Source organism: Artemia sp. Qi Xiang Cuo, chromosome 5 (assembly GCF_049724085.1).
Source record: "Artemia sp. Qi Xiang Cuo chromosome 5, ASM4972408v1, whole genome shotgun sequence".
Taxonomy (NCBI): domain Eukaryota; kingdom Metazoa; phylum Arthropoda; class Branchiopoda; order Anostraca; family Artemiidae; genus Artemia; species Artemia sp. Qi Xiang Cuo.
Genome location: NC_142798.1, coordinates 46,746,526 through 46,764,694, shown reverse-complemented (window position 1 = coordinate 46,764,694; position 18,169 = coordinate 46,746,526). Strand labels below are relative to the sequence as shown.

Genomic DNA, 18,169 nt, shown 5'->3' with positions numbered 1-18,169 from the left:
TCTAGGTCAGGGTGGGGAGCCCCTCACCAACGAGTAAATTTTTTCACGCCAAACTCGTCCTTATATCGATGCCTTCGCTCATTGTACACTGCGTATACTGGGCACACCACAATTAAAAATTGGCTTGTCGGGCGATGAGTTTTAAAAACGAAATTTTTTGCATTATTTTACTAAAAGGGTCTTGGGAATAGCAGTTAAGGGTTTTGGGAATAGGAGGATGAAAAAAGCACATTACAGCACACGATCTTAACTCTGTACAACAGGCACTAAAAGATGTGTTGTTTTTAACGTAATGAGCTGCAAAACGCATACAAAAGCATTAACCAAAAATTTAACTAGTTTTATACTTCCTTAAAAGACTGGCAAAGAAACTTCAAGGAAATTTTTATAAAAATAATCTTGTATAAGTTTATACGAAATTAGAAAAGTATTTTGTGACCCTTTATTAGCTTGAAACTATAATAGAGCCATTTTACACTTATACGGCATTGAAAAATAACGACTCTCCAATAAAGGAGACAAGTCTGACGAAGGTTCATTAAGAGAAATAGTACTGACAACTGTATTACTATTAGTAGGAAATAAGCGAGATAAATAATCGTTTCCCTGGGTTTATGGAGCCTGTTTTTAACACAAACCGAACATTTTCGTGTTTTGTATGAAATTCTATCCAATTTTTAAGGGAAGTTCATGCATACGACAATCAAAAGATTGTGACCAATTTTGTGCTTAAGCTCCATTCGTCATGCATGAATCACTGGGAGTATTAAGAAAAACCACATCCGTGACAACCAAGCGTTAGCCTGATGGTAAGGGGACGTGACATGATATGTCACGGCACGCAAATACAAGTTTTTCAATTAAAAAAATACTAAAGCGAATCTTCAAAATTACTATGTTCCTCCGGCGCCCTGATACATTACGTATAAACCAGTTATATAGACAGGAAAGATAAAAAGTTTTGAGCCCTTTCATCAAACTATTACAGTACCTTTACAACGGCCTTAACAAATTCCAATGCTGGACTGAGAGATTCTGTCTGGACGCCAACGAGTTTAGGAAAATTTTCAAGGTTCACTGTAATATGAGGAAACTTTTTGTGAAGCTTCTGAACTATCCTGCGAAAAGAACATAAACAATATATATATATATATATATATATATATATATATATATATATATATATATATATATATATATATATATATATATATATATATATATATATATATATATATATATATATATATATATATATATACATATAATTTCCTCAGTTGCGAAGAAAAAAGCTGAAACTCTGAAAAGTTGAAATTACTGACAACATAAATGTCTGTCTACAATAACATAAAACTTAAAGAGAAAAAACTTTTTCGCATGCTGACCAATGGTCTGCGCTGCGCCTGCGCAGGTACCGATCTCCTGATTCGATGCCTTCGGTCGGGAGTGCAATGTGTGGTTGGGAGCAAATCATCCGACGCTTCCCGTATTTTTCCCGCAGATTTCTCCAGGTACTCATTTAGAGCTGGACCGACTCGGGCTGAGCTTAAAGAGTCACACCATTGACCCCCGTCCCAAACCAAATAACCAGCGACACCAGGACTCTAGCCCCTGACCTAAGGGTTTCAAGTCTGGAGCGCTAACCAATCGGCTAGGACGACTACAATAACATAAGCTAAGAATTAATATTTAAATATATACTGGTTCCAGCTAACTTCAGCTATAGCTTTTCCAAGCTACAGACCACTAATCACATGAGAAAAACAAAATATAATTGTTCCCAACAAAATCCTTTACCGAAGAATCTGCGTCTCCTCGCTTCTTTTTCATAGCATTGATCGACTAAACTACAAATTACAGCAAAAGTTTTTACTGTAATATGAAATTTTGAAAAATCGAAAATTGGAAAGAAATCCGAAATTAGTACATTGAAACTGGGATTTTGTATCATTAACAGAAAAATGGATGAAATGTACAAACTTTTTGGTTTGCCGAACAAGGACAAGGAAATATTATAAGTATGTTAAGGAAAAAAAAAGAAAAAGATCTTCCAGATCCGTTGCTCGAACATAAGGTGTCGAATAGACATTTCGTTTGCTGAGTCTTTTTTTTTTTTTACAAGGACAGGTAGCAAACCTGTCACCCGACTTTGGTACAGCACGGATCCATCCCTGGGCCCTATATTGTCAAGCATAGCATCAATCTAACTTGCTACCATAGGGTAAGTTCTATAAGATTCGACAATATTTCATATTTAAAAAGTCTACAGCGCTGTATCTACAAAAATATAACGAAGTTGCCGAATCAAAATTCCAAACTGGAAAGTCACAGATGGAATTCATTTGGAAAAATCAATGCAAATTCCAGTTCCTAGAAGAGTATGAATTAGATATCTGCCTCGGATAAAATTCTAGCTAACTGATAATAAATTTACCTCCATGATGTCAAGAAGATTTGAAACAAAAAATTAAAAGTTATTGGAAAAGAGTCAGGATTTTTATTATTATTTCCTGAGAATGTATAAGATACGCGACGTTCTTAATTAAATTATTGAAAAGGTAACATACTTTTTGAGAAAACACTGTATACATGACATAAAATCAAAAACGAAAAAAACAAGAAAATTAATTAAGAAGCCAACGCTGACAATGTGGAAACTATTTCCAAGTATACACTTCACTTTCTTAATAGTTTTTTGCAGATAATGAAATCGGATTTGGAGGGTCAAACATTAGGGTATATTTGTAACGTTACTAATAAAAATATTAACAAAAACAATAGCAACTCACAGAAAAAGCCTCTGGGAAAGATCATTTTGTATCAATTCTTTGCAGAACTCAGCCAAACTTTCGGGACTAGCGTTGACCGTTTTTGGGCCTTGACTCGGTCTTCGTCTGACTGGAGTACAACCTGGCGTCCTTGAACCATCACCAGTGACAAGTTTATTATGAATCGCAGATATATATCCAGCGACCGTAATTTCAAAATGGTTTTTGACTCCTCCTTGCTCAGGAAGAGCGTTCATTAGCCCCCATTGAAGTTCAACTTCAGGTCCAACATCTTCTTCGTTTTCTGTATATGTTAGACCTTCTGACTCATCATTCTCATTGGGTAATTTGCCTTTAATGCCTGCATAATTTGCCTAAAAAGAGTACCAATAATTGAAACTTAAACAAGGAAAACAATAGCAAAATACACAGACAAATATAACATAACAGAAAAGGAATACGAACAATTTAAAATATAAAAGCAACGAGAAAAAAAAATACCAGGAAACACCACTCATCCAAATAAAGAACAAGATAAAAATAAGAGAGAGAGAGAGAGAGAGAGAGAGAGAGAGAGAGAGAGAGAGAGAGAGAGAGAGAGAGAGAGAGAGAGAGAGAGAGAGAGAGAGAGAGAGAGAGAGAGAGAGAGAGAGAGAGAGAGAGAGAACTAGAAAAAAGTAGTGAATAATAATGATAAAAAATAAAAGAATAAAATTAGATATGAAGCGGAAAAAGAGGGGAAAGACAGAAATTCAGAGGAGGAAGCAGGGTTGCCACCGTCAGTAGGATTTTACTAGATCTAGTAAAAAAATAAAAAAAATCTAGTAAATTTAGAAGATTTAGTAAATTTCCCAAAATCTAGTAAAAAGTCATGATTTGCAGTAAACAAAACTTTTGTTATTTTCTATGAATTCAGGGGAAAAAATTAGGGTCCATTCATTACAAAATCTAATTTCGATTACGTTAGATATTATGGCTACTATTGCTCTCTTTTTTGCGATTTCGTGTCAATCCTAGCGCTTAAAAATCTCTACTTTTCTCTCGGCTTCTTCTTGATACTCGCTTTGAAAGGCAAAGTATTTAAAATCCGGACTGGTATGCCGGCTTAATTTGCTTTCATAAAATTTTCCCAGACTATCATAACAGCTGCTACGTTTGTTATTTAGCCTTGTCCCTTTTTAAAGACGCTGCTGGAAACGAACTTTTTCCATACTTGCCCAAAGTTCTTTCTGACTCTAAGCTTGCCCCATTCAAGTGCTGGAGCAGAGAGCACATGACTGGGTGATCCACAGCGATTTGACTCGGGATATCAAGAAATGGAAACAAGTAGATCCTTTCAGTCAGAATTCGACACTAGTGGAAACTTTAAATTCGGATGAGGCCGAAGACGATTAAAGCCTTTCAAGTGCGACTTTTTTAAATTGTGACTACATATTTTTTTTCTTACTTTTCAATTTGTATGATATGCCTGACCTGAAGAATATTGATACAATGTTATTTTTTTAAAAACTAATTATTGTATGTTATATAAGTTTTCTTTTTCTTGGCAGCCCTAGTCCAATTTGAGGTGAACTTTTTAATTTGCATATTTTTACAACTAAACCGGTAACAGATTACGTCATTTCCGTTTTGAAGTGACATAGATTGTATTGGTTTTGATTCTCTTGAATACGAACGAGAGAGACTCCAGAAAAAATCAGTTAAAAAAAAAAAATCCTAAATTAATTACTTTAAAATTTTCCAGAAATCTTTGGAAGCAGCTTATTCCTTATTTAAAGACCAGCCCAATTAGTGTTTTAAAAGTGGCAAATTTCCTCTTAAAAATGCAAAATTGAAGGGTTTAGATTTCAACCCTAAAAACGGAAACTGGGGGACAAATTTCAAAAGCCGTCACTTTCAAACACACCCCATATTCTAAGCACTCCATCGCCTGAATCGCTTAGTGAATATGAGTTGTAGCTGTTTTTCTTCGTTGATTGTTTTTTTCATTTTTCAATATATCTGAACTTCATGACCTGAAGACCATTAATAAATTTAAAGTCGGGCTTCACCCGCAGGATTTCGAGAAACTAAGATTCCAGACTATTGTTTGACGTCTTGGATACATCGCATCTGGAATATGAAGCATATCCACTAGCAGATCCAAATAATAAAAAAAAGGATTTTTGAACTTACAGGTTTCCAGAAGTTTCAATCATACTATGACAACGAAAGAAAAGAGAAAAAAATATTGTGGAAATCCTATTGATTATCCTCGTATAGTAAATATCGATGCTTGATTGCTTGATGCTTGATGGTCTTCATCCCCTTGTGCACCCTATTCTTTTTGCTGACGACAGTAACTTTTTCATTGCTGCAGTGGACCTGCCATCTGCCACTTCCCTAGCTCAAGGTATTCATGATAAAGTAAAAGATTGGTGCTGGTCAAATAGTATGACTCTCAACAGCCAAAAAAGTGCCATTGTACACTTTAGAGCCCCTTATCGTATGAGAGACGCAAGGGAGCCAACCATCCTGACTTATGGGAACGATATTATACCGCAAGCTACTATAGTGAAATTTCTTGGTGTGCATCTTGACTGTTTTCTTTCTTTTAAACCCCATATAACTCATACCCGTTCGCTTGTCCTCAACCAATCTTCAATTTTATACAGGGTTAACTCATTTCTTCCCCCAGATGTTATGCTTTCTCTTTATTATGCTTTTATTTTTCCTTACCTTTCTTATTGCTGTTCTGTCTGGGGTAGTACTAATATATCTCTTCTCTGCTCACTTCAAGGAGCCCAAAATAGGGCAGTGAAGGCCACTTTTCTTCTACCTCGTTTTTACCCTTCCTCTGATCTTTATAATGATACTGCAAAAGCTCCGCTGGATTGTATTGTGGGTAAAAGTTACCTTTATTGAGTACATTCTGCTTTTCTAGGCACATTTCCACCATTTCTGCAGCAATTTTTCTTTCTGTCAGGCTCAGGTAGGTACTCTTCTTTTTTACGTAGCTCTTATCGCAGGTTCATTCTACCTAAGCGATCATCGACAGCAGGTCAGAGGTCTCCTGTTTATCAATCTATTTTACTATGGAACTCCATCCCTCCTGATGTCCCTCTATCTCTTTCTGCAAAGGCACTTTCTCACTGGGTATTTCCAGTATAGTATGCCCCCCCCCCTTTTTTCTTCTTTTTTTTTGCATTCCATCCAAATTTATATGTCTTTTTTTCAATTCAATTTATTTTTATGTTTTTTTTTTTTTTTTTTTTTTTTTTTTTTATTTAATACTAATTTTCAATCTCTTCTTCGTTTAAATATTTTTTTTCAGTTATTTGTGAAAGTTTCCTGTTCATTCTCCTATTTTCATAAATGTCTCTTGATCCATTTTTTTTTTTTCTTTTTTCCTTTCTATTTATTGATTTACAATTTCCAATCTCTTCTTCGTTTATATATTTTTTTCCTTTTTTTGTGAGTTTTCATGTTCATTATCTTATTTTCATAAATTCATCTTGATCCAGTTTTTTTTTTTTTTTTTTTTATAATTTTAATGGTGTTTTTTAACTATTTTTTTTTTCTGTTTTTTTTTATGTGCTTTATAATAGTGTCTTATTTGTTTTGTTGGCCCTTTACAAGCTGAGCTTCTTGGGCGTGTATAAACTTTAAGTTTGTAATTGTTTTGTTTTTAGTATTAATAAATTGATTGATTGATTGATGGCGAAAAAAAAATTTTTTTTGAGCATTTAGTAAAAACAGATACGATTTAGTAAATTTTCCCTCTTAAGATTTAATAAATTCTTCCAGGCCAGGGTGGCAAACCTGGGAGGAAAAAACATAGGAAAAGAAGATGGTAGAAAAGTGAACAGTATATATTCGTCAAGTCTTGAAAACTAACTTAGACGAGGCTATGGAAACACTAGCTAGGATATAACTGGATAGGACTGGGGGAGATTATTTTGTTCACAAATAAACTACTTTGTTGCTAAAGACTGTAAGACTAGTCACTTCTTCAAAATTCATAATAGGAACTTGATGCTGTGAAGTTTTTTTTTTTTATTTATTCGATAATCTATTTTAAAAGATTTTGGTAAATGACAAATGAAAGAAAACTATTTTGAAGTTTTTTCAATCCATATAATAGGATATTGACCTCAATTAAAGCACGACCACTTATTAAAGTTGTTCATCATCTTTTTTTTTTAATTTCATAAGTAAAACAGGAGTAAGAAGGCTTAACTGATATATAGTTTAATAATTTATATAGTAGTACAGTTTATATAGTTATATATAAATTGATATAATAGTTTATATAGTTATATAGTAATAGTAGTTTTATAGTTTAATAGCACTTATGTCATTACAACTAGCTGACAACTCACTGGGTCACACCACATCAAGTATTCCCAAGAATGTTGGAATGTAAATTGCAAGCCATGGAAGAGCTCTTTCTTCCTAATGCTGTTCACAATGAAATCTATTTGAGACAAGGCCTCATCAACGTGCCGCTTTCTTGTACACAACAAAATGCGGCTAAAATCTGCATGAACAATTTGAGCTCCAAGCCGCTTAAATTCAGCTATCACCTAAAAAACAAGACCTATCTCTAAATTTTAACCACATAGAAATACTAATAGACTGCTACAATTTTGTTGATGCAATAATCTAGGTGCAACCAATGCGGAAGTGGGCCACAAAAACAACTAGATACGGCACTGGAGAAATTAGAACGTGATAGTCTAAAGGATGATAATAGTAGTTTATACCAGTGGTTTGTGAAGTAGCAGACGATGCTTCGGGTAGACAAGTTTAAAAACAGGTAGGAATATTAAAAAAGAAAAAACAACCTTAAGTCTGGTAGAAGAAGAATATGTTTACGTAGTTTATATAGAGGAATATGTTTATAGAGTTTATACAGAGGAATATGTTTATAGAGTGTATATAGAGGAATATGTTTAGAGAGCTTATATAGAGGAATATTTTTATAGAGTTTATAGAGGAATATGTTTATAGAGTTTATATAAAGGAATATGTTTATAGAGTTTATATAGAGGAATATGTTTATAGAGTTCATATAGAGGAATATGTTTATAGAGTTTATATAGAGGAATATTTTTATAGAATTTACATAGAGGAATATGTTTATAGAGTTTATATAGAGGAATATGTTTATAGAGTTTATACAGAGGAATATGTTGATAGAGTTTATATAGAGGAATATGTTTACAGAGCTTATATATAGGAATATGTTTATTGAGTTTATATAGAGGAATATGTTTATAGAGTTTATATAGAGGAATATGTTTACAGAGTTTATATAGAGAAATATGTTTATAGAGCTTATATAGAGGAATATTTTTATAGAGTTTAAATAGAGGAATATGTTTATAGAGTTTATATAGAGGAATATGTTTATAGAGTTTATACAGAGGAATATGTTTACAGAGCTTATATAGAGGAATATGTTTATTGAGTTTATATAGAGGAATATGTTTATAGAGTTTATATAGAGGAATATGTTTACAGAGTTTATATAGAGGAATATGTTTATAGAGTTTATATAGAGGAATATGTTTATAGAGTTTATATAGAGGAATATGTTTATATAGTTTATTTAGAGGAATATGTTTCTAGAGTTTATATAGAGGAATATGTTTATAGAGTTTATATAGAGGAATATGTTTATGGAGTTTATATAGAGGAATATGTTTATAGAGCTTATATAGAGAAATATGTTTATAGAGTTTATATAGAGGAATGTGTTTATAGTTTATATAGAGAAATATGTTTATAGATTTTATATAGAGAAATATGTTTATAGAGTTTATATAGAGGAATATGTTTATAGAGTTTATATAGAGAAATATGTTTATAGAGTTTATATAGAAGAATATGTTTATAGAGTTTATATAGAGGAATATGTTTATAGAGTTCGTGAGCGACAGATCCTGCGAAATAAAAGGCAAGCAGAGAAGGCGTTAAAGCACGAAGTTAGGAGATATGAAATAGAGGCTATGGGTAAAATTGCAGAGGCCTTGAGAGATACAGCCAGACGTAGAAGTAGTGAGATATTATACAGGAATGTTAAGATACTGAGGAGAATTAGTCAGTCTAGAGTAGTCCTAGTTAAAGATAGGAACGAGGCCGAAATCAGCGATAAAGAATGTTAAGGAGAAACGAGCAGAGCATTTCCAGATTATGCCAAGTTGTGGTACAGCTGAAGATATAATACAGACAATAGTGAGAAAGTGTCTTATTAATTAGAAGTCAAGGAATAATTTATTTAGTAAGAATGAGTTCAAGATGGTTTTGAAAGAATTCAAAATAACACGACTGCAGGCATTCATAAAACGATAAATAAGTTTTGGAAACATGGTGGCTACAAGAAACAGGGTGTTTTTTTTCAGAGTTAAAATAAGTTTGTAAGAATAGAAAGATAAGTCAGTAAACCAAGATTAGAATATTAGAAGCTACAGTGATGACAGTCGTCAAATTTGGCTCTGAAGCATGGGCGCTCCGAAAAGTGGATGAAGATTTGCTAGATGTTTTCCAGAGAAGCTGCCTACAGATTGTTCTGGGTACCCGGCTGACTGACCGTATATCAAACAGTAGGCTGTACGAAAAATGTGGTTCAATCCCGCTTTCCAAGGTTATAATGAAAAAAAGGTGGAGATGGCTAGGGCACGTTCTTCAAATGACAGATTGCCGAAGACTGTCCTTTTCGGCCAACCGTCAAGGGCTAAACGGAAAGCAGCTCGTCCTCGTCTTGGGTGGGAGGACGTCATAAAGACAGATTTAAAGGAAATGGAAACTTCCTGGGAGGGTGCAAAGGGTGGCTTTGAATAGACTGGGATGAAGGAGGAGCGTGCGTAGCTGTGTTGGCCTCAGGCGGCTTGGTGCTGCGGTGACTTGTTAGTAGTAGTAGTTTAAACTTAAAAGTATTCGAAAAAGTTAAAGCTAAAGTTAGAACGTTAGAGCTAAAGCTAAAAAGTTAAAGGTAAAGTTAAAGCTTAGTTAAAGCTATAACAGTGCGGTTATAGAGATGTGAAAAAAAGGAAATTACAGATGGATATCGGATTCAGTGAAAATGATCTATACAAAAAAAAAAAAAAAAAAAAAAAAAAAAAAAAAAAAAATTACTAAGGTAACTTGGTACCTTCTGTTCCAAGTGGCTGCCACAGGAGGATAGCCTTTGTTAGTTGAGTTTTGGGCATGCCAGTTACGTGCCCGAGGTATCTCCACCTACAGTATTTGATCATATAACATTACAAGCCGCAGATCATGGTACAACACTACCAGGGTCGTTACTAGCCAAAATGTTTGGGGGGGGGGGGGCGCAAGAGGTTTTACCTACTGGCTGGTCATTTTTACCGACTGTTTTTCTCAAAAAATAGCATGATATCCGCTTCGAATACAATACGTAAAATCACTATACGAGTTGGTAAAACCACTGCATTTATCAACCGAGATTCAGATTTCGGTACATATTATTTCACTATTTTAATGCTGCTTATATAACCAAATGGAAAATGGTGGCACCATCTGTAAAATCACGGCAGGGGTCGTTAAAACTGCTGCGTTTACCGACCAAATTCAAAATTTCTGTAGATGACATGTTAGCATTTCCATGGTCTTTTTTGAACCGAAAAAAGAATTTTAGCGGCGTCAGAAAAATCATGGCGCGAAGCTCCACGATTTTACCAAGTGACCAAAAACCCCTCCCCCCTCCCATATGTGACGGCCCTGACCACTACTAGTCGCAGATTATGAATCAGCGGGCTTGAAAACTCTTGAATATCAATTTTGGTAAAAAGCAAACGTTTTTTTTTTTTTTTTTGTGAAATATGAACTAAATGTACTTTTATTTTGGACAGTCATATATTAGTGTTTATGAATTTTAATTAATGAAATTTAATCATTTGGTAACGTTCCCTAAAGGATATCCGAACGACCGTAGGCCAAAAGAGGTACAGCGAAACAGCACAACTATACTGAAAATTTGGGTTTTGTGGGGGGTTGGGAGGTTAGAAAGGACAGGAGTTCAAGGATCTGCCACTGGGCCCTTCAGTAATGCAGATCAAAAATCATTTATGACTCTGACTTCAACAAGGTGTAACATGTCCACCCCTTTATTAGAATGTATTTATGGATTCCGTGTATTTATTGGACAATTTGCATAATTTAGCACTCTTGCCCTTGGGCTTTCACAAGTTACACACACAAATTATGTCACTCCCGAGGCACATTTTGTGATGTTTTCGACCATTTTGATTCAACTGGTGCAAGAGTTAATTGCAAATGAGAAACACCATTGGTTCGAGCCACCCACAATCAAAACAAAATACCGGAGTGAATTACAAAAGACGGTTAAGGAAATCTTGAGAGCCAAATTAGGTTGAGGAGCATGTAATTTGTCTTAAGTTTAAATCAAGTAAAAGTCTTAAGTTAAAGTTTTTGGTTAAGTTTCTATGGAGAGGAAACTAACCTGAACGAAAAGTTTCTTCATTAAGCTTTGCAGAGACTTTCTCAAGGCTGGATCATAAAGAAGAGCTGCTGGAGACCTAAGCCATCTATAGAAATGTACAATCTGAAAATCCGCAAACACATTCCGGTGAACAGATACATCTCTAACCCAGGATGCAACGAGTGTTTTCAAGATCCTGAAGGCAGCAGCACATTGAGCTGTTTCGTCGTACCCAATATTTGTTATTACAGCACCACCAAGCATCTCTTCCAAGGAAGCCTGAGGCACAGAATCAAATGCTGTGCTAGAACTAGTACCTGAAACAAGTTAAAATAATTAGAGCTTTTACAAGTTAATGCTTAATTAACAATCATAATCGTTTCTACACCACCTTGTAGTAGATAAGCCCAATAAAAATGTGCTTAAAACCATATACTAGAAGGAAAGAATCTAAACACAATTTATTTTCAATTTTTTGGCATATATTTGTGTTTTATATTTAACTATTCCTACTATGACCCGCAAAAATCCATCATACAATTCTACAAATATAACTTTAGTTTGCTATTACTGAGCAAATGTAGTTATAGGTGACAAGGTGAGCTTTGGTTCAGTTAGAGACTTGGAAACGTGACTGGAGTTTATTATAGCAAGAGGGGGGGGGGGAGAAAACCTTGCGGAGGCCAAACTAAAGAACACACAAAATCAGGCGATTATTTGGGTATATAAAAAGCTGTGCTGAAAACTAGAAGTCTCAAAACTTTCTGACAAGACCCCCCCCCCCCCGCGTAGCTGCAAAATTAAAAAAAAATCGATTAAGTCATCAACAGAAAAACTTCCGATTAAAACTCTTAAGGGTACCTATTTGGATTAATGAACTGAATTACACGGAATAATATTGAATGTCCTATGGCCATACGGCCAGTTGACAAAAAGCTGCTGAAAAATTAGAGTTACAATTCTAACTAGCTCTTCTGATGATAATTATTCCATTTCTTAGCCCATCAAATAAGGGAAAAAACACTGACTCTTAAGGGGCTAAGGGTAGAATAGCGATTCTTAAACCAATTGACACAGTGATTTCTAAGTAGTTGGTAAGAGCGAGGATGCAACAGGTTACCTCTGCACCTTAGGTACCTCAACTTTGTCAGGGTTGTTCTAAATTGGTTTAGAAGGAGGATAAATCTTATACTTCTAGAATACTGACATACTTTCACACTGCTATGTTATAACGGTTCCCTGGATATAATTGTTAGCAATTATTTACCCTCTCCAACTGAAATATTATGGTATTGATACATAACAATTAGTGTGTCAATTGTCTATACTGCTCGGCTTTAATGTATGATGGTCGTTCAGTAACATTATAACCGCTCTTTTCAGGATTTAACTAGTAATATACTTCTTTTGATAATGAATCTATTAAAAAGTAAAAAATATCGGTTATTGTTCTCAATCAAAGTTTATTCAATTTTATAGCTAATATTTACAGCCAGAACAACACTGATGATAGGATTGTTTTAAAACTCAGACAGTCAAAAAGAAACCAATACTTCAATTACCTTCCAGTTCGTGTATCTGTTGTGACTGCAATATCGCATTAACAGCAAGACCGTCCAAATCAAGTTCAACACAAACAGTACTATAAACACCGGAAGAGTTGACTGTAATATTACTACCTCTTTCTTCTACCTGAAAAGAAAAGCAATTTTTCTTATTCTTCTTGGAAAACCACTTTTCATAACCTTCGCCACAACTGGCCGATTTATATTTTTCAAAAATAAAATAAAAGTAAGGTTTCGGTATTTTGTTTCAATTAAATGTTGTTTCATTTGAAGTAAAATTCATATCAAGTTGAAAAATTCTTTTTTTTTCCATTTGCAACTATGGTCCTTTGCTGTGACGGGGGAAGGAGGAGGAGGAGGCAGATATATACATTCACATACCTTTCAGTAAATATTGAACGACCGTTCTCCTTAATCAAAGGCAGCACAATCGCGCTGCCTAAGTAAAGAACAAAGTTGGCACAGTGTATTATTATTATTTTTTTTTTCCTTTAGACGAGGGCACTTCGTATAGAAGGAGTTGTCATAGAAATTTGGAAAAGGGCTCATTCGATTGGAAATTGAAATGGCTAGTGCCCTTTTTAATAGTCGAAAGTCATTGGAAGGCAACTAACACCTTTTCCACACCAACTATCGATCCAAACACATCCAATCAAAATTTGGAGATAGCCATTTTGTTAAAAGTAGTGGAAAGAACCAGAAATTATATCTTTGAGGATGACACTCCCCCCCATAGCTCTATAGAAAGTATTGTCGTTGAAAATTCAAAGAGGAATCATTCGATTAGAAATTGAAACGGCTAGTGCCCTTTTTAATAGTCGAAAGTTATTGGAGGACACCCCCCTCTCACGCCCACCACTTCCCCAAACACATTCAATCAAAATTTTGAGATAACCATGTTGTTCAACGTAGTTGAAAGGTCCGGAAAATATGTCTTTGAGGATGACAACCCCCTCACAGCCCTAAGGGCAAGGGTTGTAAGTTATGCCCTGGGGCATATAAGGTTTTTATAGAAAGTGTTGTCGTAGAAACTTCAAAAGGGCTCATTCGATTGGAAATTGAAAGGGTTAGTGCCTTTTTTAACAGTTGAAAGTGATTAGAGAGCAAATAACGCACCTCTCACGCTCACTATTTACACAAACACATCCAATAAAAATTTTGAGATACCTAATATTTTCAACATAGTTGAAAATTTTAGAAACTAGGTTTTTAAGGTAGACAACCCCCCAGAGGCTTGAGTGCAAAGGTTTTAATTTATGCCCTGGGGATTAATATGTTTTATGAAGAAAACTTTGACGTAGGAACTCCAAAAGGACACATTCGCCTCGGAATTGAATTGGCTAGGTCCCTTTTTAATTGTCGAAAGTGATTAGAAGGCTTGACATTCTCATAGTAAATATCGATGTGAGTACAATTATTATTGTTTTTTGTTTAGACCAGGGAACTTCGTATCGAAGGAGTTGTCGTAGGAACTTCGAAAAGGGCTCATTCGGAAAATAGAAAGGGCTAATGCACTTTTTAATAGTTGAAAACTGATTGTAGGGCAACTAGTCCCCTTACCACGCCCCCCCTCCCATTTGCCCATTATGTTTGAAAACTAAATGTTGCCTTAAAATTAAATCAAAGTGCACTGTGTTAATGCTAATTCTCGATAAGGCACCTCAGCAGTATCCCAAGAACGACTGAGGGTATTATGTTCAAACTTTCGGGGCTACTTCTGCTCTTAAAATTTAACCAAATCAAAATAGCGTAAGTGTATCCGAGCTATCAAAGAAAGAAAACAGATCAAAGAAAGTTCGGAAATGGGACTAACTGGAATTTGAAAGAAGTGAATGGACGTTAATTAGACTGCAGTCAAAAAATTAATCAAATAACTGCAGATGATTTAGGAAACCCCGGGGCACCAATAGATACATCAAAAGAATCAGATTTTAATACTGATTTCAAATATATAAGTTTCATCAAGTTTAGTTCTACCCATCAAAAGCTACGCCCACCATTTCCTCAAACACATCCAATCAAAATTTTGAGATATCCATTTTGTTCAACGTAGTTGATTTCCAGATCGAAATTATGTTTTTTAGGAGGACAATCCCCCACAGGCCTCATGGCAAGGGCTGTAAGTTATGCCCTGGGGGCATATAAGGTTTTTATAGAAAGCGTTGTCATAGAAACTTGAAAAAGGACTCATTCGATTGGAAATTCAAAGCGCTAGCGCCCTTTTTAGTAGTGGAAAGTGATTGGAGTGCAACTAACCCCCCTCTCACGCCCACCTTTTCCCCAAACAGATCCAATCAAAATTTTGAGATAGCCATTTTGTTCAACGCAGTTGAAATTTCTGGGAATTGGGTCTTTGACGATGACCCCCCCCCCCCAAGGCCCTCAGGGCAACGGTTCTAAGTTATGCCCTGAAGGCATATAAAGTTTTTATAGAAAGCGTTGTCGTAGAAACTTCAAAAAGGATTCATTTGATTGGAAATTGAAATGGCTAGTGCCCTTTTTAATAGTCGAAAGTGATTGGCAGGCAACTAACACCCTTTCCACACCAACCATCTATCCAAACGCATCCAATCAAAATTTTGAGATTTCCATTTTGTTCAAAGTAGTGGAAAGGTCCAATTTATATATTTGAGGATGACACTCCCCCCATAGCTCTCAGGGTAAGGGTTTTAGGTTATGCCCTGGGGGCATATAAGGTTTTTGTTGAAAGCTTTGTCGTAGAAACTTAACACATCCAATCAAAATTCTTAGATAGCCATTTTGTTTAACGTAGTTAAAAGTTTTAGAAATTATGTCTTTGAGGATGATAACCCCCTCAGAGGCCTCGGGGCAAGGGTTGCAACTTATGCCTTGGGGGCATATAAGGTTTTTATAGATAGTGATGTAATAAAAACTTTAAAAAGGGCTCATTCGATTGGAAATTAGAAGGGCTTGTGCCCTTTTTACTAGTCGAAAGTGATTGGAGGATAACTAACACCCCTCTCACACACACCATTTCCCCAAACACATCCAATAAAAATTTTGAGATAGCCATTTTGTTCGACGTAGTTAAAAGTCCAGAAATTATGTTTTTGAGGATGACACTCCCCCCACAGCCCTCAGGGCAAGGGTTGTAAATTATGCCCTGGGGGCATATAAGTTTTGTTTTTTATAGAAAGTGTTGTCGTAGAAAATTCAAAAAGGAATCATTCGATTAAAAATTTGGAGGGCACCCTCCTCTCATGCCCACCACTTCCCCAAACACATTCAATCAAAATTTTGAGATAACCATTTCGTTCAATGTAGTTGAAAGGTCTGGAAAATAGGTCTTTGAGGATGACAAACCCCTCAGAGCCCTAAGGGCAAGGGTCGCAAGTTTTGCCCTGGGGGCATATAAGGTTTTTATAGAAAGCGTTGTCGTAGAAACTTCAAAAGGGCTCATTCGACTGGAAATTGAAAGGGTTAGTGCCCTTTTTAACAGTTGAAAGTGATTAGAGAGCAAATAACGCACCTCTCACGCTCACTATTTACCCAAACACGTCCAATCCAAATTTTGAGATAGCCGTTTTGTTTTCGTAGTTGAAAGTTCTGGAAATTATGTCTCTGAGGATGACAACCCCCTCACAGCCCCCAGTGTGAGGGTTGCAAGTTATTTCATGGGGGCATGTAGGGTGTTTATAGAAAGTTTTGTCGTAGAAGCTTCAAGAAGGGCTCATTCGATTGGAAATTGAAAGGGCTAGTGCCCTTTTTAATAATCGAAAGTGAGTGGAAAGCTTGACATTTTCATAGCAAAGATCGATGCGAGTACAATTATTATTATTTTTTGCTGAGACCAGGGAACTTCGTATCGAAGGAGTTGTCGTAGGAACTTCGAAAAGGGCTCATTCGGAAAATAGAAAGGGCTAATGCCCTTTTTAATAGTTGAAAACTAATTGTAGGGCAACTAGTCCCTCTCCCACGCCCACCCTCCCATTTGCCCATTATGTTTGAAAACTAAAATGTTGCCTTAAGATTAAATCAAAATGAACTGTGTTAATGCTAATTCCCAATAAGGCATCTCAGCAGTATCCCAAGAACGACTGAGGGTATTATGTTCAAACTTTCGGGACCACTTCTGCTCTTAAAATTTAACCAACTCAAAATAGCGTAAGTGTATCCAAGCTATCAAAGAAAGTAAAAATGTTAATACTATTTGATTTATTAAAGTTATAAAAGTAAAACCATTTATATTTTTTCAGTAAAGTGCAAATTATGTTCTGGCCTTGAGAAGGCATAGGGGTTTTGAGTCCAACTCGGGTTAATTTCTGCTCGGTTTGAATTTGACTCGGTTATTTATTGTAATTTCTGTTCGTTTTGGGTTTCATTTATTTTAGTTATTTGCTTTTCTTGGGAAAACTTAATTTGTGGTAAAAGTTGTCTTAATTAACTAGTTAAAAGAACTATTGTAGCTATTTTAAGAAGCTTTAATTAACAATACCTTTAAGTTCAGGGAAGAAACCTAAATAGGACTACGCGTCAAAAGTTCAGAAATGGGACTAACTGGAATTTGAGTGAAGTGAATGGCAGTTAATTAGACTGCAGTCAAAAAATTAACCAAATAACTGCAAATGATTTAGGAAACCCCGGGGCACCAGTTGTATGTACATAGCCAATTTTGGACCACCAACAGAAACTTTCAGCTTTAACCTTTTCAGTTCCAGTTTCTATTTAATTTCCCCCATTTTAACGAGTTCCCGATGTAAATTAAATTTTAAAATAGGTGGTTAGCCAAAAAATACAAGGCATAAAAGCATAGACTTTCAGCATAGACTGTTCACTTTTTAACCTCTACATGAAAGTTATAATTTCCATTTTATCTTTTCCATCAGAAGCTTTCAAAATCGTAACTTTTTTCCCTTTTTTCACTTTCATATTACTTGTAATAGCACCAAACCGCTTAGGAGCAAAGATGTCAACAAGTTCATTAATATAATCAATTGGAATAACAGGTTCATTCCCAAACTCAGCGTATGCACATTTCGTTCTTTCAATAGTATTTTCTCGTCTTAATTTCTGAATTACATTATTCATAGCTTTATTACGTTCATACTTATGTATAGTTTCGCTTAAAATTCTCTTCATTTATTAAGTGAAAATTATATTAAATAAAACTATAAAATGTATGGAATCTTAAAACAGAATTTAAACAAATAGAAAATAGTATACAGAAAACTATATGTGTATTTTTCGGAAAGAAAAAATACTTTCAAGTTTTAGAATCGGTGAAGTAGTGATGTGAATCGAAATGACTCCAAGTCCCCAGGTTAGCCAAATAGGGTATCTGCAGCATCTCGGGACGGCTAGAGGAGTCGATTAGAAACTTTTAGGTTTTGAGGGGCAAGAAGGAAATTTTATTTCTAACTTCATAAGAAGTA

The 18,169-nt window shown here is 35.2% G+C and overlaps 2 protein-coding genes across 2 annotated transcripts in view; both read right to left on the bottom strand.

Moving 5' to 3' along the window:
* Git (ARF GTPase-activating protein GIT1) overlaps positions 1–18,169 on the bottom strand; it is a 497,129-nt gene that overhangs the window by 179,368 nt on the left and 299,592 nt on the right. The window lies entirely within an intron of this gene.
* PolE1 (DNA polymerase epsilon catalytic subunit 1) overlaps positions 1–18,169 on the bottom strand; it is a 129,240-nt gene that overhangs the window by 7,205 nt on the left and 103,866 nt on the right. The window contains exons 22-26 of the mRNA XM_089089651.1: positions 12,774–12,903; positions 11,233–11,528; positions 7,130–7,333; positions 2,790–3,142; positions 992–1,118 (exon numbers count right to left, since the gene is read on the bottom strand). Coding sequence (XP_088945777.1) covers positions 992–1,118; positions 2,790–3,142; positions 7,130–7,333; positions 11,233–11,528; positions 12,774–12,903 — 1,110 coding nt within the window. The remainder of the gene's footprint in view (positions 1–991; positions 1,119–2,789; positions 3,143–7,129; positions 7,334–11,232; positions 11,529–12,773; positions 12,904–18,169) is intronic.